Source organism: Cyanistes caeruleus, chromosome 2, assembly GCF_971803275.1.
Source record: "Cyanistes caeruleus chromosome 2, bCyaCae1.hap1.1, whole genome shotgun sequence".
Taxonomy (NCBI): domain Eukaryota; kingdom Metazoa; phylum Chordata; class Aves; order Passeriformes; family Paridae; genus Cyanistes; species Cyanistes caeruleus.
In genome coordinates, this window is record NC_141702.1 from 25255649 (window position 1) to 25280334 (window position 24686).

The 24686-nt window shown below is 39.7% G+C and overlaps 2 protein-coding genes across 7 annotated transcripts in view; both read left to right on the forward strand.

Annotated features, from left to right (window-relative positions):
- Positions 1-14611, forward strand: part of LOC147654674 (uncharacterized) — a 21544-nt gene extending 6933 nt beyond the window's left edge. For 2 of the 6 annotated variants that reach the window (XM_086876172.1, XM_086876173.1), the window contains exon 5: positions 9089-11336. In XM_086876172.1, coding sequence (XP_086732298.1) covers positions 9089-9108 — 20 coding nt within the window. In that variant the 3' untranslated portion in view covers positions 9109-11336. Of the gene's footprint in view, positions 1-37; positions 3361-9088; positions 11337-11932 lie in introns of those variants that run through there. The other 4 variants (XR_015282853.1, XR_015282855.1, XR_015282852.1 and 1 more) reach the window with 4 other exon arrangements.
- A 1521-nt stretch (positions 14612-16132) lies between these two features.
- Positions 16133-24686, forward strand: part of PRIM2 (DNA primase subunit 2) — a 91282-nt gene continuing 82728 nt past the window's right edge. Inside the window, exons 1-4 of the mRNA XM_023922442.2 lie at positions 16133-16412; positions 17128-17231; positions 17545-17624; positions 22918-23038. Coding sequence (XP_023778210.2) covers positions 16259-16412; positions 17128-17231; positions 17545-17624; positions 22918-23038 — 459 coding nt within the window. The 5' untranslated portion in view covers positions 16133-16258. The remainder of the gene's footprint in view (positions 16413-17127; positions 17232-17544; positions 17625-22917; positions 23039-24686) is intronic.

The window sequence follows — 24686 nt, forward strand, 5'->3', positions numbered from 1 at the left end:
TTTTTTTTGACTCACGTGGCATTCTCCTGCATATTAGGGGAAAGAAGCTTCATCTTGCACAGAAATGTGATGTCCTTTACTGCCAGAGGCTGTTGATGTTTTAAATGAGGAAAAAGCACAATGCATGAAGAAGGAAAATTTAAGCGTATTCATTTTGGAAATTAGATACGGTGTCAGGAGACTCTCTGGAAATAGCATGGTTTGAATGGAGCACCAGACTACAAGACAGTTCACTGAACTTTTCACCACTATTTGTACTATGGGAGCTTTTGAAATAGGAAGACAGTGAAGTATTTTATAGCTGTTTAATAGTGGACTGTGGTTTTTACTAGACATTTATCTTCCCTCTGAACGTATATAAGATAAGTAAACATTATGTAGTGTAATTGCATTGTGTTGGAAGTGCTTTAATTTAGGGCTTCTTTATGTTCTCTGTTTGTGGCACATCTTGTCCCCAGCCACCGTGAGGGGGTGCAGGTGCTGCCTGACTCCATCCCAGGGTCCAACATGTATCTGAGCTTGCTCCTGGGATCTCAGCCTGTTCCTGGGATCTAAGTGATGCTTTTACTGTTTGTATTGAGCCAAAAAATCTAAAGCAGAAGTGGTTGTGGCCCTGGACTGTTTGGAAAGCTCAGGTAACTTCTGGCTCTAGGCCTGACTTAATTTCCCTCTCATTTCTTTATAGTGAAACTCATTTTAACCTTCTCCATGCCTTCAGTCCCTCTTTAGCATTCCAAAGGAATGTAGTGCAGGGAGCAGTACACCCTTCCAGGGCTGGCAGCTATCTCATTACAATTGTAAAGATGCATCACCAGGCATCATGAATGAAACATTGTTTGCAAAACCAAAAATGTGTTTGGGGCATTTTTAGGTACTATTAACTTAGGCTCTCGTTTATGGAAATAATATGGAAAGATCGGAATTCTGGTGTAATCTGAAAAAAAGTGGTCTCGGTATGGTCAAGACTCTTCTTTCCCTTCTCCCTTTACTTTCCATCTACGTAAATTTTTAGTTTCAGCTGGCATGGGGAGAGTTTCACTGTAGCTTTGGGTCTTGAGGACCAGTCATTTGAGAGTGAAGTGCCCTGGAGAAAGAGCTGCCACTGCCAAACCATCCACCTCCTGGAGCTGAGAACTCATGAGGAGTCATGCTGTACTGGGATTGGTGCATGTAGTGCTATTTTCCCTTCTGTTTTTTCCTCTTGGAGACAATTATAAAACAGATCTCTTACTACTTAATACTGAGAGGCAAGCCAGAAAACCTTTTTTTTTTTTTTTTAAATATGATAATAGGGGAAGTTTAGGCTGATGGACATCTGTTGCATAGTCCCTTTGTCTTTTCTCTGTTAGCCTTTCATGCAGTTTAGCCCATGTGGGGAGGAAAAAAAATTTTTTTTCATTCTGCTGTGGAGGATGCTTTTCTTCCTTGGAGCAGAAGCTCCTCCCATCTCACTAGCCATAACAGCCCTCCTGTTTGTCCTTATGTCAAAGCCACACTCCCAAGCTAATAGAGATGAGCTAAAATGATTTGTCAAGCTCTGGGTGCCTGTGAACCTGAGCATGTTCTCGGATCCCTTGGAGCCTGGCAGGTGCATTGCCAGCTGCACACTTCCCACACCCATGTCCTCGTGGGGAGAGCCCTTGGAATGCTGAGTCCAGCTGAACCCAGAGGTTGGAGAAGAGTGAGAGGGGGAGTCTATCAGATTCCTCTCTTGCCTGCTGGGAACACAGCTCTTCCTTGCTTCCCCTCCTGGCTGCTCTTTGTTGCTTCTTTTTGCTAAGATGTCCCGGGCACAGTCTCTTCTCCTGCGGGACACGAATGTGATAATATCCCGGGATGACTTTATCTTTTCCTCATGAGTAGCTTAATGGGTCACAGCTGGAGAGACAGCATCCCTGGAACACACAACAGACACAATACACGGCATAGTGTTTTAAAAGGAATGCAAATTCCCTATCAGTGCACACTCCTCAGGTGTGTGGTTTGTTGCCGCCTTTTTTAATGGCTTTTCATTTTACTCTATTTTTCCCTAGATTTAGAGTATTTCTGTCTTGTGCTTTCTTGTTTCCCAAGAAAATACCATTAAATACCTTGAGATCCTATTTCTGCCAAATTTATTTATAGGACAAGTGGTAATTTTAGATATTTTCCTTACTCTTTTTTCAGTGTGGGAGTACTCAACCATAACCTGAAGCAATACCCCAAATAAGTATTGGTGACAAAGCAGATACCCCAAACAAGTGTCTCAAAATTAGGCTTTTGTTGTGGGATGGATGATTTATTATCACTGGAATGATAATAAATAAATAATTCCTTTCAGAAAAGGGATGAAAACTTGTGATTTCAATGAGGATCAAGAGGGCAAGCTTTGATGCCTATTCCTGTACTTCATGTCATTGCATTCACTTTTCTTGTTTTCACCTCCTATTGGGATTTTTTGGGTTTATTTCCAGAAATTACATTTCTTCTGTTTCTCATCTGTCCTCTTGCTTCCCTTTCTTCCCAGATTTCAGGCATTTTAATGGGAATACTTGTAGAAAGTTTTGGCCCTATTCACTGCACTTTATTTCATCTCAGTACATTTGGTTGTAGTCACTCCATTTCAAATTTTTTGTTTATTTTTTAAAATTTCATTTTTGATTGAGCATATATCCTTTCCAGAGTGGCTGTTCAACTCTGTCTTCCAATTTCAAGATTTCAGGAAAGGGAACGAAATCTTGTGATTTCAATGAGGATCAAGTGGGCAAGCTTCAGTGCCTTTTCCTGCACTTCATGTCATTGCATTCACTATTCTTGTTTTCACCTCCTATAGGGATTTTTGAGGTTTTTTTCTTAACTTTTATTTCTTCTTTCTCTTGTGTCTCTTTTCTTCCCTTTTTTCTCAGTCTTTAGGGATTTTAATGATAATAATTTTGGCAAGTTTTGGTGCTGTTTCAGATTTCATTCCCCTTCCTGAAACGTACCTTTGTACATTATTGTTGTGTGTGAATTGATGTAAATACCTAATCTAGTGTAGTGTGAATGTTGCCATCTCTGATTTATACTTAAACTATTGCTGTGGTTATTGTAAATCATGTTGTATTATTCATTGTTAAATTAGTCAATTATTAAAAGTTGTTAAACCCTTTTAGATATGTGCTGCTGACCAAGTCTGAGGTGCTACTTGGACTCAACCACACCTAGGCTGCATCAGGCATTTAGAAAGTAAAGGGTCTGAGACTTGTCTCAGTGGGAGGATCTCCCTTACCCCTTGCCTTTTTGTGACCCTGGTCTCCATGCAAATTGATCCTAATACAATTTTCCTTCCTGTACTTCATCTGTGTTGTAGGTAATAGAGTGAAACTTGCCACCAAGTTTTAAGTCATGCTTTTGCAAGTTTATATTATACGTGATTTTGCCAATACCTTTGATAGTGATTCTTTAAGTGGCCTAAACCACTCATTCACATCAGCTAACTGCAATTTCAAGCTGTGTTTATGTAATGCCATTTCTTTGCAGTCCATCTGCAGAGAACTTCTTATGTCCACTACATAAAAGCAGGGGTGGGCATCCATTTAAAATTTGTCATTTTGACTACCTCTACTCAGCAGAAAGCAGGAGGACTCCTAGACAGTGATTCATCTTGGGATGGTGTAAGTATCAAAAATACACTGGAGATCTTTTGTTCTGAGACCATTCTCTCACTGCAGTAAACAATGAGGCAGCCAAGTAAATGACCTTAAATTAGACTTAGCCTTTAGGTGGTTAAATTTGCCAAGTGATGTTCTGTTGTGGAAATTTTCATTGCTAATGCAAAAAATGCAAAGGATGACCTCATGAAATATTATTCTGCTGACTGCTTTGTCAGTGTAACTGGACAAAAATGCTTGTAAAAACAAAATAGACATGGTTGTGGGCTAGCTACTCAATAAACTGTACACACAGGTTGCAACTGGTGACCTATGGTGAATCTGCTGAATGTGCCAAGGGTCAAATAGCTGCAGAATTAACAAATTGAAGGGTAGGAATTGGCTGGTTTTACAGAGATTAAAACAGCATGTTGAAAAAGATTTGCTTCAGACAGGTTATCTGCAACACAGACCCATTTGATTGAACATTTGATTGTTCAGTAAGGACTGAGGTTAAGAGTCCAGTAGGTTTCAGCAGTAAACACACATCAGGGCCCTGTTTGAGTTGGATTGTTTGGGCATGTTGTCCATACCCCATAATCTACACAAACATGACATGTCCAGTTTACAGGTTAATGACTCACAAAGTCAGTTTGGATTTAATGACCTCTGAGGTTAAGGATATACTCATTGCTCCAGATACAACAACAAAAACCCAAAGTTGTTGTTGCTCAGCCAGGCATCAGTCACGACGGGGAGGGAAGGCTGTCCCACGGCTCCCTGCAATGGGTGCCCAGGGATGCTGAGCTGCCACCTACCACCAGCAACACTGACATTCATGGCACTTGGTAACATGACCAAGAAGCTCCTGAATGGTCTCTGGGCCAAGGAGCTGTCCTCTCTGTTTTAATTTACAGTTATATACCTTCTTGTGCTACTGTTTTCCCTCTTGAATCCTTGAGCTGCTAATAATTCTGGCACACCATACATAGAATATTAGTTTCCCTTGTCTCCCTATGGACTCACAGCTCATTTTCTGCAGTCTGAGCAGAGGCTGTGCAGCTGTGGTGTTAGAGGATCTTTGGTGCAGAGACTGCTAAAGCCCTGGGCATGGGGGAAGTATGCAGCAGAGCACAGAAAGAAAGAGACAGACTTCATTAAACAGGATTTATATTATTGAGGTGATGGAAGAGAGTGAATTTGGAAAGGGTATAAGCCAGGGGCATAAACCAGCTAAACAGTAAATTTTTGAAGAATCTGTCCTTGTACATCAGTTCTTTCATGACTGTTTACCTTGTGGGTTTTGTGGAAATCTCTTTTGCAGCATCTGGAACCAATCACTGTTAAAACCAGATCACATTAAGTAGCTGCTTGGGCTGCTCCTGTATTTGCAGTTCCTGTATTTTGTGCAGATATCTGTGTGAAAAGACAAGCCACCTGTGTTCTGCATTGCCCTGATGTTAGTGAGGAGATGGGGATAGAAAGTGATTGTAAAAGATGGATCAATGGCTACTAATCTTCTTTGTCAAGTCATTCAGTATTTCATTTTTCAACATTACAGATGGAAAACAGCCCCCTTTTTTGTCATTTGTAGAAAGATATCTATCTGTTCCCATATTTGTTGCATTCTTATATAACTGATGTCCTTGGTGATGGTGGCAATTAAAGAATATTGGCACTTTAACCCAATGTCTGTTACGGGGTAGTGCATGGTGGTCCTCTTGCTTGCTTTAGATTTATTTCTGTACTGAGGCTCTGTCTTGTGACTGGTTATCAGTCTCCTTAGCATTGGTAGGGGTTATTTTTTATCTTTTCTATTTATTATGTTAGCTTTGCCTTTAGAGCTTGTCTGCCTTGCATCTGAAAAATAGACAAATCTGATTTCTCTCCTAAAATATTATAGCTCAAGCATTTTTTGAAAGAAAACTGTCAAGGGGACATGTTTTTGTTACTTAGGAAAAAAGACTCGGTCACTAAATGCTTTCCTTCATGTGTGAATTTGTGGTAGTTAAAGCTGCCTTCAAGGTAAAATATGCAGTGATATGCAAGAAAATATTGCAGTGATACAAAAATGTTGCTTATGAGAAGTCTGAATCAAGTTAACACTGGCTCACTTCCAGGGAACTCCCTTATTTCTCATTTAGCGAGTTTCAGGACCATTTGATCCTCTTTATTTTTATGTGACTTCACACTTTCCTCTTTACCTCACTACAGTCAGAAGATACTACTTATTATTTTCATATTGATATAATAGAAATGAAGGAAATACTATTGCTATGAGACCTGGAAAATTCTAGGCTAACACCTACAGGTAGTGCTAAGGACTAAGATTCCTGTGTACTTTTCTACTTCCTTGAGCACTGCCTTCACATCAGCAGCATCTGCACTATTCTGAGATAGTTGGGACATCTGGGTATCTGGGAAGAAACTGCTAAAGAGTTGTGGATAGGCAGATTAAGGAAATTAGGAGGATAAACTGTTCAGAAGTTCTATAGAACTGTATTATGATAGTCATAATTCTTAAGGAATTCTTAAGGGTACAAGATAGGTACCATATTACCTTACCAGCATTGTTCCCGTTCCATGTGACGTTTTGTGGTGAGGACTGGGACTCACTATTGGAGTGGCAAATGCTGTCTGTGTAGCTGATCTCTACTGGCTGCCTTTGCAAGCTGGAATACAACAGCAGCAGCAGCAGAATTTTGAGTTGGCAGCTGGTAGTGGCAAATTTCAATCAATATAGATAGATAAACATCTTGGAGATGGTAAATATTCAACATGCCTTAAAACTGACAGCTGAAGTAGAAGAAAGAGACCTAGATGTATGTTCATCCAGGCAACTGCTTGCTACCCCTTGCAACTTTTTATTACTTTTATAACTACTTCTATATCTTTAACACCTTAAAATTTTCTACCTATTTTCTGTGTTTGGAATTCCCACACAGCTGTCTTGCCCAGGTCTCTTTCTTCTACTTCAACTATGAGCAGAGATCACCTTCACGTTAATTCACCACATTTGCTAGGTGCTTGTGGTCACTGGTTGTAAGACTATAGGTTATAAGGTCTTTTAAAGGTTAATTAGTTAATAAACTAATGCCACAAAGAATGCTTCTACTTTCACACTAATAGTTAATTATTTTGTCTTATGTCTTTGCTGCAATGCAGACAGCTGAGGTTCTTACTTAAATCTGTGAAGAACTTAAAAGTAACTCTTTATTAGTATACCAAAAGTAAAAAAAGATAAAAATTGCAATTTAAGACCTTAATTTTATAAAATCTGCTTTAAATTCAGTATCTAGATTCACAGTATTCTCTAAGGACATTTGAATGCCATTTTCCTCAACATTATATATTGTCCAAAGGTTAGAACTTCAATGTTTGGGATGTTGATGAAGCAAGCCTCATAAAACAGCCCAGTAATTAAAATAACACCAACCAGAAACTGGTTGGTGCTTCTTAATTTTCAACCACTGTAAATGCATGCAACAAGAAATAGCAAAGCTTTGCCTCCCAGGGTCAAGATGTAGGTTTTCTGTAATATTAGTCACAGAACTGATTGCATATCAAACTATTTTTGGTGCATTTTGAGCTGTTGGTTCCACACCATCTTTCAGACATGCTGGTTTGTGCATTGATAATAAATTGCTTCTTCAAGAGCATGGCTCTTGCATGCCACTGCAATACTAACAACAAGAAGAAAGAAACATTGTTTTCTGTCTTTTTTATACAAATGTTTTCAACCAAAAATGTGCCCAATATATAAAAAAGTCTATTTCTTTATTTTTTAAAAGAATCCAGTTTCAGATAGTTGAAGAAATCTGAGTAACTCAGCTCTAGTTAGGCTTGAGTAGTAAGCACAGCTGGACTCCAGACACTGACTCACTCTCCAATAAACACTACCCAGATTTTTTCCAACAGGCTCTTTTCTGCCCATAAATCTTCCAACTTCCCATGATGTACAGTTAGGCTGAGATCATGTCAATGTAGACAGAAAAACTGAATCTATTTACATTTGTAAAGAGGAAAATAAGGCAAGGAAATATTTTACATTCACAAAGAGGAAAATAAGAATTTTGAAACTAACTAGCACCAATAAAAGCAAAAGAACAACTGGAAAACATAGAGACAACTTTGGAACGTCTTTACAGCAGGAATATTGTGCCTCTGTGTTTATGGGCTTGCTCATGATGGGAAAGCTTTTTGTTGCAAGTAAGAGAGGAAAGCAATTTATACTTAAGAAAAACTACCCTTACTTAAAAGAAACAGGACCATAAAATTTTAATTTGTAGCATGTTACAACCAGACTGTAGGGGGGAAAAAAATCCCCTTACATTTTGGTAAATATAAGAAAATAAACAGTGGTCTTTACCAACCCCAGTCTTGCTATTGTATGTGAATAAATAATTATTGATCTGAAGGACTGTTTGCAATGTCTTGCTGCAAATTTCAGATATATCCATGTTCTTGTGACCACAGCATGTGAACTTGACTAAGTTTTGGTGCAACCAAATTGCTTCAAGTTCACTTTGGAAAATTTGCATTTAACTGAAAGAATCCAAGATACACTCTTTCCTAAATCAAGTATCTTAGACCAGTTTTAATTGTATGGGTGCATACAGTGGATGAATTCCATGATCGTTGTATACAGGAAGTTTAAATATACTTCTGGCTAAATTAAAATTAAGTCATGGAGCATATTGTACTTCTTCTAATTGTGTTGTCAGTCTCCTTTTGTAGATCATGAGTAAGCACCTTACAGTCAACCTGTCATCAGTACAGCACAATTTAAAAAAAGACAGTTGTTACTGATGGAAAATGATCTGTCAATCACAAAAACAACATAGAAATTGTACCGTTGAATTTCCAGAGCCATCTAATTTAGAAGTAGTTTTTACAGATATCCAAAGTTACTAACTGCTTTTTCAGTTCTATGCAGTATGGTAAAGATAATATCCCAGAGTAAAACTGTGACTGACAAACAGGCTAGTACAGAGTCCCAACAACCAAACCAAATTGATATATAAATTTGATTGGTCTGGAAAAATCTCAGCCAGGCATTTTTTTCAGTTTGAAGATGTCAGCAAGAATGAGTTCCTGATATTTTCTTTGCCTGCTAGTGAAAACTCTTCAATATTCAGGCTATTACCCTTGAACTTTGAAGAGTCTGTCATAGCAACCTTAAAAAAAGAAGTTAGTGAATCCAACTCGAGTTTACTGAGGGAGACAGAAAGCTTATGAGAGAAAGCAGATATTTTTATACCTAATTCAGAAAAACACTCAAACTGAAGTAAAACATTATGAAGAAGGATAAATGCAATGAGAAATTAAGCTAGTCTTTTGCCTCCAACACCAATAATTTGTAAGAGGAAATGTATTTATAATTATCTAAAATGTCATTACCCCCTCCCTCTTTTTTTTACACATGACATAACTGAATGTTCAGAAAAGCCCTTTGTCTGATGTGTTCCTTTGAATTTCAGTGCTGTCACTGAAGAGATAGCATCAGGAAGGTGTCACTGTTGCCTACTTGGCCTATGCCTACATTTGGAGGGGCAGAATGTTGGGAGGTCTGCTTCTCTTCCCTGGACACTGTAAGCTCCTTGGATGGCAAGGCTGAGGTGGAGCCATAATGAAGAACAAAGTCTAGACCACTTCATCTGCAACTGCTGAAGGTGAATGCCTGGAGATGCAGAATGAGCAGGTTAATGAGTGTGATGCTGGTGAAAAGAAGCATGGGAAGAAATTGGATTGGTGGTGTGGCCATCAGAGAGGGCAAGAAGTGAAGTGTGGTGATGTGGTCCAGAACACCAGGCTGCTGGGGTTACTACTCTGACTAGTGTTTTGCTGCCTGCAAATGAGCAATGCCTGCACATATTTGGAACTGCATGATCTGGGCAGGCAGTAACCCAAGGGCTGCCTATGTAGAAGACAGAGCAGGGAAAGGAAATATGAGGAAACACACACACACGATGAGACCATGAGCATCATGAGTTCCTGGGGCCCAGAAACTCAGAGTGAACTGAGTTGTACCAAGTTGTAAGAGCTGACAGAGAGATGGGGACTTCAGAAGGCTTTTCTTTCTAATGCTGTTTATTCCATAGCTTAGGTTACAGCAGGGGGTTGTGGGTTGGCCTACAGCTGCTGGCTATAGGCAAGCCATGTGTCCTGAAGCCCCTGTGGTTCAGGTTACAATGCATTATATATATATGTGTGTGCGTTGTTAATAATGCAACTGATAACTTGGTTTTCTAATTGTAAATTTAAACATATTAAACCCTTTTACTTAGTGTGGCTATATTGTAGGCAATTTTAGTGGTTATTCAAAAGCTATTAGGATGAGTCTCAGCTTCTGAAATTTGTTATGCAAATATGCCACGCAGTTTTCAAAATAACAATGTGTGTACCAGATTTCTGCATATTTATGTAGGTGAGCTGAAGAAGGATTGCCAAGATACTGGTGCCAATAGTTATTCTAGCTCTGCAGTCTGAAAATAAATCAACAGTTTTATCAGCAAGCCCTGAATTTTAAGGAGATTTACAGTAGGAACTGATTTCCACAGTGCTGGTGGATGGGCTTGGGGTTTTATATTCTGAGGCTATATTCTACTTCTGGCAAAACCAATGCAGTTTTAGACAATACTTAGTGGGGAGAGGAGCCTTAATTGAAACTTTTCCTAGTCAATTTTACTATCTTAGCTCAAGTTCCACAGAGTTTCAGACAAAGGAAATTACAGACCATGACAAAAGTAACACAAAGGCAAAATACTATGTACTAAGACAAACTAATATATTTGGTTTACAGTAGGAAGGTGCTCAAGAATTGGCCGGTATGTTTGTTAATCATCTTCATCTCATATATCTTGCTTAGACAACTTCCAATTAATTGGAATTTTGCTTACATAGGGAATGTAAGTTAACTCCTTATGTTGGTATCTATTCCTAACAAGGAAGAGGACCTTGTATTACATGCAAGGAAGACTTCATTCCCCCAATTTCCGAAAACACTTAAGTTTCCGCTCCTGAACACCACTTGTATTTGAAAGAAAACCACAAACCTCAAACCCAGAAAACAAGCAAGTAAAAAAGCCAAACAAACTTGAGGTAAACAAAGGGAAAACAATCAACTATGTAAACACCTAAATTTAGGCAGTCTAGATGTCCTTTTGGAGGCTTGCAGGATACCCACCTCTTTCCAAATATTCTTGGGAAAACTATTCCCTTTAAAAGAAGAGCTTAAAAGGTAGGTGCAGGTTTAGTGGCTAGATTAGGCAGAATAAATCCCACCCTGATGTTTATTTTGAGGGGTTTCACTTGTAATGGTGAAAGTGCTGTAAGTCTAATATGAGCATTTATTAGGAATTGGAACGTGGCTGGCTGCTTAGAATTAACTTGGAATTTTCCAGACTGTTTTACAAAGTGGTTGAGTATTTGAAAACTCAGTATGTGTCAGGACTGAACAAGACATTTTTTCATCATCAAGTCATAGGCTTAAAACAGGAAGTCTTCCTGGCCAAGCCTATATTATACAATACCCCAATCAAACACTAAAAAGGCTGAACAAAATCCTTCAACTGCAGTGTGTTTCTTTTAATGGAGATAGAAAAATATTTAAAAATTTTCAGAAAATAAGAGATTTTACTTGTAAAAGTTATTTAAATTTTGGGGGTTTTTTGTATTATTCTGAATCCTGACAAATAATTCTTTATCTGATTAAAAAAGTTAAAAATCTTAGGTATATAGCTATGTCTAACTCTTATGTTGGCTAGAAATACTTTTCGGGTTAATGAAATCTTTCAATTACCTATGGATTACTTGATAAGAAAGCATCCTATTCTTCTCTGTTACACAGGCAGAATTTTGGTTATTCTCAGGACAGTATTAGAAATGCAGTAAATCTTAAATGTTATGTGTAACAAAAGTATTTTCTTACTGTAAATTAGTTTAGTCATAATAAAAATCCAAGAAAAGAAAACATCAAGATCCCTTCAAACAGACAAGCTTTGAAAAACTTTGTCTGTTTCAGAAGCTCACAATTTAAATATTATAAAGATAGACATACTAGGAAGAAGGTCTTTATGTAGCAAATTAAATTAAGTCTAAAAATGAATTCTACTTTTTTTTTGGCCTTGATTCTGGATAGTTCAAACCTTCCCCTGTCTGTTTGAGATGATGGAGCAGGGGCTGAGCTCTAGCTGTATTTATGCTGACCAGCCTGGATGCTTGTGTTAATTCTCATTGCTGCTGCTCCACACACAAAAAAGACTGAATTCTGCTTTTCTTTTCCATGGTAGAAATTTGAATCTTCCTCTGTTTTCTTTACTCAGGCTCCAATTTCTCAAGTATGTGAGTGCATTGCATCTTGGATACTTCAGCCCCTCTCTTTAACATTGATTCAACGCTCAAAAGTTACCAGAGGAAGATTGATTAAAGGAAATATACAAGTCAACTCTCCCTCGCCCCCAGCATGGCAAGCAAAATTATTTCAAGTACATAGAGCATCTTGTAAGGAAATACAAGGATAACATTCTTTTGGAAAAAGCCTGGTGCAGGGACAGGGCAGATTTTGCCTCTATGTATGCCCTGAAAAACTATGCAAAGGGGACCAAAAATACAATATATAACAGAAGAAAGATGCAATGAAAGTATTTGTTACAGCAGCCTAAACATAGTGAAGAAGATGGATGCAGTGAGAGGCAGAGGTGAATGACAGACCTACCTGTCAGGATAAATTTAAGAAGATTGTAAAGGTGTATCTAGATTTTCTCTGCTTCTGCATTACAGTCTTGAACAGGGGATTTGTGGAATAAATCTAGGATTCGTAAGCCCTGTAAGTGTAGCCAGAGAGATTTAGAGTATCACAAGGGATGTGACCATTGTTACTCACCACTTAAACAAATTAACAGTGAGAGCATATTCCAGTTAAAGCAGCCCTCTGAATCTCTCTTCACTGCATGATTCATGCTTTACTCACTTCACAGCCTGCAGGAATTGAAAGGCCAGCTCAGAACATTTACCCTGCTATTTATAGTAAGTACAGAGTTACCTGCGCATTGTAGTTAGAACTAAAATCCTGGTATAACCTGGATGTCAAACACTTAAGTAATAAAAAATATGGAGAACTGCAAGACAGAAAAAAAAAAAATAGGATTTGGGCTAGGAATTACACAAATAGACTCCAGGAAAAGATTTCTGAAAAGGTCAGATCAGTAAAGGAATAGAGTTAGACAAGGGGGAAATATGGAAGTAAATATTTCAAACAAACAAAAGTTAAAATATTATTCAAGAAATACATTTTAAGAGGTGAAAACAACAAAACTCCAAGATATTAATACAACATATTTAAAGACAGAATTCAATCAGCCTGATGATACATGCAGTAAGATTGTCAATTAACAATAAGAGTTGGAAGCAGGAAAGGGACATTTTGTGCTATCAATGCCATCCACAGAGGTCCAAACATCCCAGACATGAGGGATAAATAGGGGTTGAAAGACAGACTACATATGAGCATCACTATATTTACCCTTTTATTAGCAGATGAAGTTAAGCAAATGGAGAACAACTTGGCTCTGGCAGATTAGCATTAGGCACTCTGCTAGTTAATATAACAAAAGTGGGAGTAGCAACTGTGCAATGATACACATTTAATGCAAATAAGGATCTTGTGTGTGTGTGTATATCTGTGTTGACACAGGCAGCTTGAATAAGCACAAAAACACAGTTAAAATGAAAAGAGTAAATTTTTTTCATTGCCTTACTAACTGGAAGGTCCCAGGGCAACACCCTGGCAGAGACACAAGCAGGAAGGCAGGCATTGTTAGGTTCAGTCCATCCAAGTGAAAGGCAGGCCTGCTGTTTGCACCAATTTATCAAGAGTCCATGCACTTGTAGTTTACCCATGCACTGTCATCTCCTCTGGGCTTTTTTAATGATCTCTGAGCTTTGACCTCTCTCTCCCAAAACCAGGGAGCTTAAGCCATGTCCATGAGAGTGCCTCCAAGGCTCTCAAAACACCTACATTATCTCTACACAGAAATGCTTCTCAAAAGAGTATAAACAGCAGTAGACACAATATACAGGCCTCACTGTTCTTCTCCAGACCTTGACATTCCAAGCTACAAGGTCACTTGACTCTACCATCCTCATCCTCCTCCTCCTCATTGCCATTCTTCTGCTTTTAACCCTTTCCTCCTAACAGTGCATTAATTAGGTAGCAGAACAGTTTGGTGTGTGCTGAATTAGACTGTGTTTGTATGGGATGATGGGGACAGCTTGACAGCTGAGCATATGGATGTTGTAAAACATTTGAGGTGGGTTGTTACAATATCAATAATTCTCTTAAAAATACTTAAAAATTCATCCTGCAGTGGTAATGATACTGTGGGAGTAGTGAAAATATATTTAGAAAAATGTAACCAAAAATAGTGAGAAAGATTACCACCCGTAGGTTTCACTAGGGGCATCAGTAAGAAAGTTTGAGTTTTGAAATTTGAGGGGGGGTTTACCCCAAGGTGAAAAATTTTCACTTGCCTATTTTCTTTTCCCAAGAAAATTATTTTTGTGTAAAAGGGTAAGGTCTTGCTTTGTAAGTTTAAGTACAGTAATACAGTAATTAAGTCTAGTAGTATAGATGTTAATTTTGATTCTTAATATCTGCTGAAGTAATCTTCTGTACGATTTTTTGCAATGCTGTTAGTGTCACCAGTTAACTGAAATAAACCAAACAAACAGGGTCGATCTTCACCTAATTACAGACAATTTGGGGATTAATATTCATCAAGAAAGGAAAAAAAAACCAACCCTAGAAGTAAAACAAACAACAAGAAAGTAAACAACAGAAATAGACATAGCTGCTGACTTAGGAAAAATCAGCAGGTTCTGGTTCAGTAGAATTAGCTATGGACAGCAAACTGTAAACCATGGTTTCCAAAGGTGTGGTGCTGCTTTTGTGCCAAAACCTAAAACATGTGTAGAAATGAAATTCAATTATAATGAAAAGCATCTCTGGTTTCTCAGCATTGTCATACTTCTCCCCCTCTGGTCCAGGCTGGGTACAGCACTCCCAGGAAATGTGGGAACTCTGATGGAACTCCTTGACCTGCCGTGGACAGTGTGTTGCCAAGTCTCTGTAAAATCTGTTGGGTATTAACATACTGGTCAAAGGCGAAAGCTCCACCTTCTTACAGATATTCAGAGGATTTTGGCAGATGCACTCCTTACTCCTAAGGAACTCAGGCTGCAGTCAGGTGGTGAAGGGAAAAAACTGTGTGGGATGAGCAGTGGCTATTTGAAAAAAAACAAACCTGTTGCTTCAGGTTAAAGTTTGGTTTTTGTTTTTTTTTTGTATGTATAAAGAAATATATGGACTTGCTTCCAATTAAATATTACAAAAAGGTAAATACATAAAAACGTATCAATAGCATATCCCCTGGAAAATTACAAAGGAGTACTGGGGAATGAAATCTGACTTTCTGTCCTGCTAAAAACGTTCGGATATTGCCGTGGCAGTGGTTTGGCCCAGACCAAGGAGGAGACGCCACTTTGAGAATCACGCATAGGAGCATGCACTGCAGGCAGTGTGGATGTGGCCACCTTGCTTTGAAGGTGGAGCGGGTTGTCCGGCCCCAGCTGAGCTCAGCACCCCGTTTGATCTGTGTCTCCAGAGGCAGGCTGCAGCTCCAGCCGGCCCCAGGGCAGGGTTTGTTAAAGCTGCCGTCAGATCACTCGGGCCTGGGCCGGAGATGCCCACGAACACGGGGCTAGTGCGTGTCCTGCTCCGTGATCCTCTCGTTGCTCCTAAGAATTTGACAGCCGAAACCACTGGTTTTCCTCACTTTGTTGGCAGAAGGTGTAAGCAAGTTCATATACATTTTTTTACGCTCTGAACTTCTTGCAAGATCATTAACCAACTTTTCGGGTAGGGGAAAATTAGCAAGTAAGTGGCATTGTGTGGCAGGGGCCTAAAACAACATAAGCTGCAGCAAAATGGCCAACACAGCGGCAAAAATAGCAAATCCTGCCGTTCGCTTGGAAAAGGAACAAAATTATAAAACTGTAGAACAGCGGAGAACGTGCCAGTGCCGGAAGTGGCCGTGCCAGGAGTGGACACCTGCCGGCATCTCCCGGCTTGTGCCGGGACCGCCATGCCGGGTGTGGGCACTGCCGGCCCAGCCCCGCTCGTACCAGCACCGCCCATGCCGGGTGTGGGCACTGCCGGCCCAGCCCCGCTCGTACCAGCACCGCCCATGCCGGGTGTGGGCACTGCCGGCCCAGCCCCGCTCGTACCAGCACCGCCCATGCCGGCTGTGGGCACTGCTGGCCCCGCCCATGCCGGGTGTGGGCACAGCTGGCCCCGCCCATGCCGTGTGTGGGCACTGCCGGCCCAGCCCCGCCCCATCCGTGCCGGGACCGCCATGCCGGGTGTGGGCACTGCCGGCCATATGCCCCCGCCCACATGGCTGCAGCAGCCAATGGCCGCCCAGCAGGCGTGGCCGTGTGCGGAAGTGGGCGGGGCCGGCGGAGCGCGGGAAGCCGGGACGCGGGGCTGGGCGGGCTCTGGTCGGGGTCTCGGCGGGTCGCGTCGGGCGGAGCGGCGGGAGCGGGACTCGGGCGGTCGGGACGGGGCCAGAGGCAGCCCTGGGGCGAGGGAGATGGAGTTCTCCAGCCGAGCGAGGCAGAAGCATGCACGGCTGGTTGAAGACCGGCGGGAGCAGTACCCTCACAGCCTGCAGTTTTATCTGGAGCCCCCGACGGAAAGCATCTCCTTGGTGGAGTTTGAGAGCTTAGCCATTGACCGCCTGAAGCGTGAGTAGCGTCCCTCCCTTCCTCCACCTACCTTCCTCCTCCTCCTCTCCCCCCCGCCCCGTCTTTACCTTCTCCTCCCTCCTGTCTCTTCCTCGATGCTTTGAACCCTTCCTGCCATGGCTGTGTATATTTCTGTCAGGCCTGGACCCTCTGTTCGCCTGACATAGACGGGAGCTGGGCTGGCTGCGCTGCTGCCTGGAGCTCCTGTAAAAGCAAAACGCGTTGTTCTGCGTCTTTCGGAGAGCTGAGCCAGATTTCGCTTATTGTAGCTTATTGTCGGGACTGTGTAGTTTTGGTTTACACGGGAGGTTTCTATGAGCACGTTTCGCATTCTATAGATGTTGTGACATATTTGATGTCTCAGTACTACATTTCAAGTCGTTGTGGCTGGCAGCCAGGGGTTCCCCTGAAGTCCTGAAAACTGCTGGATCCAAGTTTCCATTAGAGTTGAAACCACAGTTCTGAGATGGATCCATCGGTGTTATATCTGTCTCTCTTGCCTTATTGACGATATGGGTTCCAGAATTGGGCCAGCTGTTCAGGACTCACAGGCCACGTTTTATCCTCCATATTTCTTACCCTTCTGCTCCTAATACCACTGAAAGCAATTCCTGTGGCCTTACCCCAGTTTGTGCCTTTCCCAAGCTGTCATACATTTAGTTTGATTTCAGCATGTTGTCTCTAACATGGACCTACCTTTTCTTTTTTTGCTCAGTGCTTAAAGTAGTTGAGAATCTCGGTGTGAGCTATGTAAGAAGTAGTGATACATACAAAAGTAAACTGGAGGCTGAGCTCCGGAAACTGAAGTTTCCATACAGAGTAAGTAAAGATCAAAACACTGAACTTTCTTGTAAAATAAGCTCTCTTTATTTTCTTTATGCCATTCAAGAATAACAAATAAAAGCAGAGGTGATGAAATGCTATTTCTAAAACTTCAATTCTGTCATTTTTTTTTAGAGGTGTAGTTTTTCTTTGAAGGTATACATTACTTTCTTTACAGTAACCCCCTTCCCCTATAGGTTGGCATTTATTGTCTAAAAGATGACTGCAATGAACAGCAATGGTAAATTGATTGTGAATTTTTAATATGCGAGAGATAATTTCTCTGAAATAATTAGAATATGTTCTATAGGCTTTGGCTGAGGATGATTACGAGGCAAGAAGAAAAGATCATATCTCTCATTTCATACTACGCCTTGCCTACTGCCAGTCGTAAGTACTTTTTGGATTGTGCCGTACACTTACTATTAATTCTAAATGTATACAGATACTGCAGTGCTTTATTATAGACATTACAGGTGCTTCAGAGTTGCATGGCTACTAAAGAGAGGCTTTTTTTGCTCAAAAAGGATTTTTTGCTAGGGATCTGATTTCAGCTGTGATGAAAAGGGATATGTGGAATCAATTAATACCTGGATTTTATAATAACTAAAAATTTTACAAAATTTTGGCTTTTAAACACATGCAATTGATTTCAGTCTCTTGATAGCTTTTTTTTTAATGAAAGCATATCAGTATTAACTGTTTGTCAGGCATTTGCAGTGATTGATAACATAGTATAGCTTCTGTATATGCTATGTTGATAACTGACCAAAGACCCGACTATTTAAACAGGCTTTATACAAGCTCTCTATACAATATAGAGAGCACTGTTTCTGACCAACTAAAAATACCATCTGAGTTTGAGGTTTCATCTACTGCTTCTGTTTTTTGTCCGTATTCATTGCTGTGGCTGCTTGCACTGCAATTTTTTTTGTTGTGTGAAATTTCAATCAAAAAGTTGTTCCTGTAAACCACATTCTTTTTGTTTCCCCTGTAGTTTTCGGGTGAAATTAGAGGTTGTCGGTGCTTCATGGTGCAAGTAGTTTTGTTTTACATTTGTATGAAGTCTTTACTCGGTACCACTGCAGTCTTTTTAGAATTAAAACTGGCAGATATGAAGTGTGTTGAATTGTTAATTCGATAAGCAAGCCACAATACAGTTAATGTTAATTAAGTGACTGTGATAGAATGCATATTATGATACTGTGATAGCTGACATGACTGAAGTGCTGCTATGGATATAGATTTGTGACCAAAAACAGGGAAGGTGAGTAGTTGGGATTGTGGTCTAACCCAGGATATGGAGCTGGAATAGATGTGGCTTTTCTTTGAAATGGCTTTGGATTTCTGCTGCAGAACATCTGATGAGAGTAGGAAGTAGCAAAGGCCTCAAAAGCTTGCCTTCAGATGGATGAAACTTCACCAGAACAGGCCCTGGGTGACTTTTAAACACCCTGAAATCTTCCAGATCATTCGCATTCCATCCTGTTCTTTCAAAAGACATCTGGGCTATGCTGAAGACAGTTTGTCACTGTGTGTGATCAGTGAGACTGGTTCATCCATGATGCATGTACAATGAGGAACAGGTTGTGGATGTGGAGAGCCATACCAGCCTTCACTGCAGTGACTCTGATTGTGTAACTCGAGATCCTGGAAGAAGGGAGCAGATTGAATAATAGAATTGCAACTGAAATCCTTTCTCTATTTTACATACATAATTTATGATTGTGAATAACACGTTTAATATTGTCTTCTTTCTAGTGTCCAGGTTTGTTGTATTTTTATAAACTCCCTTAATCATGCTAGTCCTGCATTGTATTGTAAGTTTACCAAAACCCCCTAAAAGGTAGTGTCCTCAAGTAGTCTGGGGTCTAAAAGGCCCCTGAAAGCCTAGTGGTTTGTATTAGCAGCATTTTGAATAATCAGTTTGGCTTAATTCCAAAGCCAACACTTTAAACATTTAGTTATTATTTAGATTATTCAGACCATTACTTTTTTTGTGGGAGATGAGATGCTTTGAGGGTGTTTGGAATTAATAAAAATTTTGTTTTTGTGGAAGGTAAGAATTTGACTGAAGTTCTTGCTTCATAAATAAATTTGAGATACTGTTCAAACCCTGTGTTTCAGGGAAGTATCTTAAAAATTAGACTATAGGCAGGGCAGAAGTGGGCAGCTTGTTGGAGGTGAACTGCTGTGCACAAATGAATACAAGCTATTGTGGGCCACAGAAGCAGCGGGAAAGGGCCTGGCTTTGTAATCCGGGTGGGGGGGGAAAGACCTCTTTAGAGGGAGGAGGGGTTTTGGATAAAGCTCTGGGATGCCCTTTGGACAGCTTGCAGATGCCATTTTTTGTTCCAAATTTATATGCACTTGCTGCATTTTGATAAAGCAGCTTTTAGTTTCTGCTTGTACTTTCAAAAGGTGGATTTAGTGCTTACTCATAACATGGAAAATAGCATTCTAAGAACTGTGAGGTGAGCCTGTACCCAGTGTTCCCTATTCACTCTTGAAAAGCAACTACTATTTCTACCATCTACAACTGGCAAGTTACCAAAAGATAAAATTGGAAGGCAGAGAGAGTATACTGTACTTCAAGTTTTTATCATACTAGGTCAGAAAAATAAGGCTGCCACAAATCATTAGGTTAATTGAAGAAAGTTGTTAAGGTAGGAGTGATTGAAAAAATGCACTTAAATACACATAACTGCAAACTAGGTTGGATTCAGTTCCTGAGGCAGCTGTGTGTACATGTGTTTACATTTTCCTGGGATAGTGGTTTTCAGTTTTTAGTTGGCCAACAGTGCCATCCAGGGGTAAAAGTTTATATTGATTTCTCTTTTCTAATCTCTTATCAGTCCTCACTTGTAAATTGGATTGTTTTGATTTGGTTTTCATATGATCTGAAGTGGCCAGCTCCACCATTCTGGTCAGTTAAATTTGTAAGGTAGTCATCATCTCTTGACTTTCCTTCTTCTGCCTTCTGAAAGCCAAGACTTTGAAGCCTATTCCAGTTTGATAGGATACTTACAGTCTTGAGAGAACAGTTTCACACCTCTTCTAATGTCAGTTAGATCTGTCAAGACCAGGAAATAGAATAATCTTGTTTCATTTGCTTTCATGGCAGATGCAGATGTAAAGATAATTTTATTTGCATGTGAATGGGGGATTTTGCTTTTGTCTAATGCATCTCTCGTCACTTTAGCAAATCAGCTAAGAAGAACCTTGAAAGTCACAGGAGCATAATTTTCACTTTACTTTCTTAAGATGGCAGAAATTAATTTTACCTCTGCTCTGACAGCTAAACTCTTCTATTCAGGAAACTTACAAACATACTCTTGTGCCTTTTAAAATTTTTTTTTGTGTTTGATTTGTGTCTGTGTCACATAACAAGGACATAAATTCTATTTCAAACTTAGCAAGGCCTGTTCACTACTCCCTGACATTTCTTTCTATATGATAAATTAGATTTCACTGCTAAAATTGTTGTCTCTTTATGTTGAGTAGCATTTCCTTTTGTGTGTTATCTGTACCCATGTTCCCCTTGCTGTCTAGTCTTTATAACTGAAACTCTGAGTAATCCATTGGTGTTGGTTGTCTAGTAAAGCAGTGATCTGGCCCATGCCCAGAGTTTTCATAAATCAGTGGTAAGGTGTTGGAACTCTTGCATTAATTGTGGAATGTCAGCTACTAGTCTTAAATTCCAGATTTACAAGCATCTGCCTTTCCTGAAGTACTTCTTTGTTCATGCTTCTTACAAGTACGCTGATTTTTCCTACCCCTCCTTGGTGTGAAGAGTATTTCTATTTCAAACCCAGCCCCTCAAGTACTGTTCCCTATATGAAAGAGACTGTTTTTTAAATATTATTTTTATAGTTGGGAATCTATGAACTGGTTTAAACTGTTGGGTAATCTGCACACCAGGAAGTTAAGTGGCAAAAAATGAGGAGATATTCTTAACATATACACTTCAAGGATCTGCAACTCTCAGCTTCAGCAGCAGCTTGGTTAGTTATCTAATGACAGTGATGTTGCTTTTCCATTAAGCTTGGGGTTTTGATAATAAATATTATTACTTTGTATGAGTTTGAGATGAGAGTGTACAATTCTTTCTGTGTGAATAGTGAGTATAAAGTATGGTTTAGTTTTAGAAGTGATGTAAATAATGCCCTATTGATGATGATCCTAGGAAAGTCAGTTTAAAAGTATTTGCTGGACATACACAGTAGTGTGAAGTAGCTTGTCAGCTATTTTGTCAGCTGCAGGAAGAATCCACATAGATGTGTGTTTAAGAGACAAAGTAGTGTTTTCTTGTTATGGTAACTTAAGTGGGTAGGTGGGATGACAGCCTTTGATCTGCTTTCCTGAAGGAAAGGAACAACAGACTGGCTGGCCTCCAAAGCAATTATATATAATTGTGTTTGTGGTTTGTTTGTTTTTTTATGCGTGTGTGTGGTGGTGGTGTTCTTTTGTTTGGTTCCCTCCACAGGAAAACAAATGCACTGTAAATCAAGGAAAATGGAAAAAACTGTAACATCCCAGGATTTAACTATAGTCCAGGATGGCCAGAGAACTGCAACAGATCAGTCATTAAAGCATTATTTTAGGTTTCACTGATTATTATTACATCCAAAGCACTGGCACTGTCCACAGGATTATATTTTACAGAGCACCTTAACAGCCCTTCCGTTTGGCTGATTTATGTAATAATTACTTTTCTTCAAGCCATATTTCAAGCAGAGGTTTTGTCCACAAAACCACAAACAACTCTGTTGTGATTCACATGTTCCCTATGGGAAAAGATGCTTAAGTATTGTAAAGAGAACATGTAAGAGTGCAGTATTTCTGTGCTCCATGAATTCCAGTGGTAGTAGTGCCCAGGGTAGTTCTCAAAGGACAGTTCAGGAGAGTGCCCTGTGGTAGTGAGATACAGCATTATTTGCATTCTGTGCTTGCACATAAAGGGTTTGTTACTAGCACTCTGGTACCTACTTGCTGTGGCTTTGAGTAACATGCTGAGATGCCTGAGAATCTGAGCACTAGGATGTGAAGAGTTCCATGAGTACTTGGATTGGCTTCAATGTTCTTTTATTTTGTCTTCTGACTCCTGTCCCTGTGTTCCTGTTTGTTCTACTTGTTCAGATGCAGTTGCTAAACCCCTTTTTCTCTTTTGTCAAGAGTTAAATGTTCTGTTTGTGTTCCTCACCCAACTTCATTGTCATGTATTTTCCTTTTGCCTGTTTCCAGGCTATTTGTTGCCTAGAATAGAGTGCACTATTGTCACGTTTTCTGAGATGCATGCATATTTCTTCAGCTGAAGATACACCAAAAGTGACAATTAAAAGAAGTAGCCTTCAAAATATATTTGCCTCATCACATTAATTGTGATGTTAATTGTACAACGAAGAAATATTGTGCCATGTTGTAGAAAAAAAAAGTCCTTTAAATACCAAGAGAGAATGTTACCTACAACTGAGTATTTTTATCCAAAACAAGTAAAAAGTATTGTCTCTCCATAAGTCTGTTCTGATTGAGTGTGCATTACTGAAGGTTTCCAAGCTTCTCAGTGTGTGTGTCATGTGCCCAAGTCAGCATTACTGTTGTGTTGACTAGGTTTGCAGTCTAGTTGTCAAGCAAAGAAATAATGTATATTCAGAATTTTTTTTTTAAATTATTTTTTTTACAGTGAGGATCTCAGGCGTTGGTTTCTTCAACAAGAAATGGATCTCTTTCGATATCGCTTCAATGAACTAACTGAAAGTTTAATGCAGAAATTCCTGGAACATGTGAACTTATCATTTGAAGCTGTAAGTGTGTTACTTTCTGTATTTATGTCTGTTGTTTTTTACAATTCTAATTAAGATAGTTTTAGCAATTGTGTTTAAAAAAACAGAGAGTGCAGTTACGGTTTATAAAATCCTAATCACAAAGAACTTCTAAACTTGGGGAATAGCGTGCGTGAGGATAAAGTGATGTAATTTTGTGCTACAACAAGAGAAGCTCGGTCTGCTTCAGTCTACAAACACAGCTGAAAAAATGCGTAATTACACAGGTAAGTTAACAAGGTTTACTAAAGCTGAGAAGTATTTTTGAACCAAATTTTTGAGTGGATTTGATCACAGGCCATAAAATGGTTTGGGTTGGAAGGGACCTCAAATATCATCTGACTCCCTGCTGTGGGCAGGGACATTTTCTGGCAGACCAGCTTGTTCAGAGTCCCATCGAACCTTGCCTTGAACACTTCCAGCAATGGGACATCCATGACTCCTCTGGGCAACCAATTCTAGGACATCACTGCCCTCACAGTAAAGAATTTTTTCCTTGTTTAAATTTACTTCTAATCTAAACCTACTCTCCTTCAGTTTGAAGCCATTCCCCCTTTTCCTGTCACCACATGGCCGTTGTGAAAAGTCCCTCTCCATCTTGTAGGTTCCCTTCAAGTGCTGGAGGCTGCAATTAGGTCATCCCAAAGCCTTTCTCTGCTGGCTGGTAGTTCACAGTTTTCTCTAAGCTTTTTAAAAATGGGTACAATGTTTGCCTTTTTCCATTCACCTGGGACTTCTGACTGCCATGACTTTTCAAATATCATGGGGGAGTGGCTTGGCAACTACATCATCCAAGTCTCTCAGGACTCTGGGATGCATCTTACAGGGTCCCTAGTTTGTGTTATTCAGATAAGAGCATAGTTTGTGTTCTTCAGATGAGGTCTTATCTGGACATCTGGGCCAGATAACACTGATGTTAAAATTACCTTGGTTTCATGGTGAATTGTTTGATAATTCGCCCTAAATGTTTCAGTAATAAGAAAAGCAGTGTCTGTGTTTGATTCTTACATGAACTGTATGTGCAGTCTGTTCTCATCACATTGACTTCAGTTGAAAAATAATGGTGGTCAGAATATGTTTTTATTCATAAACTTTGCTCTAGAATCTTTGCAATCTACTAATTAATTTTAAGATGTGGTTTCTTGCTACAGAAACCTCAGAAAACTACAGTGACCTGGGGACTTTGTATGTTGTTCCATTTGTGAGCACTGACATCTGGAAAACTATGTGCAAAGGAAAAATAAGTGCATTCAGTGACTGCTTATGATAGCTGTTGAGGATGTAGTTAAAATTTAATAATCCAAGTATGAAAATCCTGTATGAATTGCACAAAAGTGTAGCTTTCTGTGTTCCTGTCTCCATGGGGACACAAGGTTACATGTTTGTGCATGCTAAAAACCATTTTGACACTTCTTGTTTGTGCATGTTCTATGAGTTACTGGAGCTATAGGTATATAACCAAGAACCTGATTTAGCTTAAATAACAAAAAGTTAGAGGCTGGTGTCAAATACTGTAGCTACAAGTTGTGGTTACGGTTTTATTTATAATTTTAAGAGAAATTATGTACCATTAAATGAGTTTCATTTTATCTTAGACTTGCACTTACATGTAAATTATCCTATTTTCTTT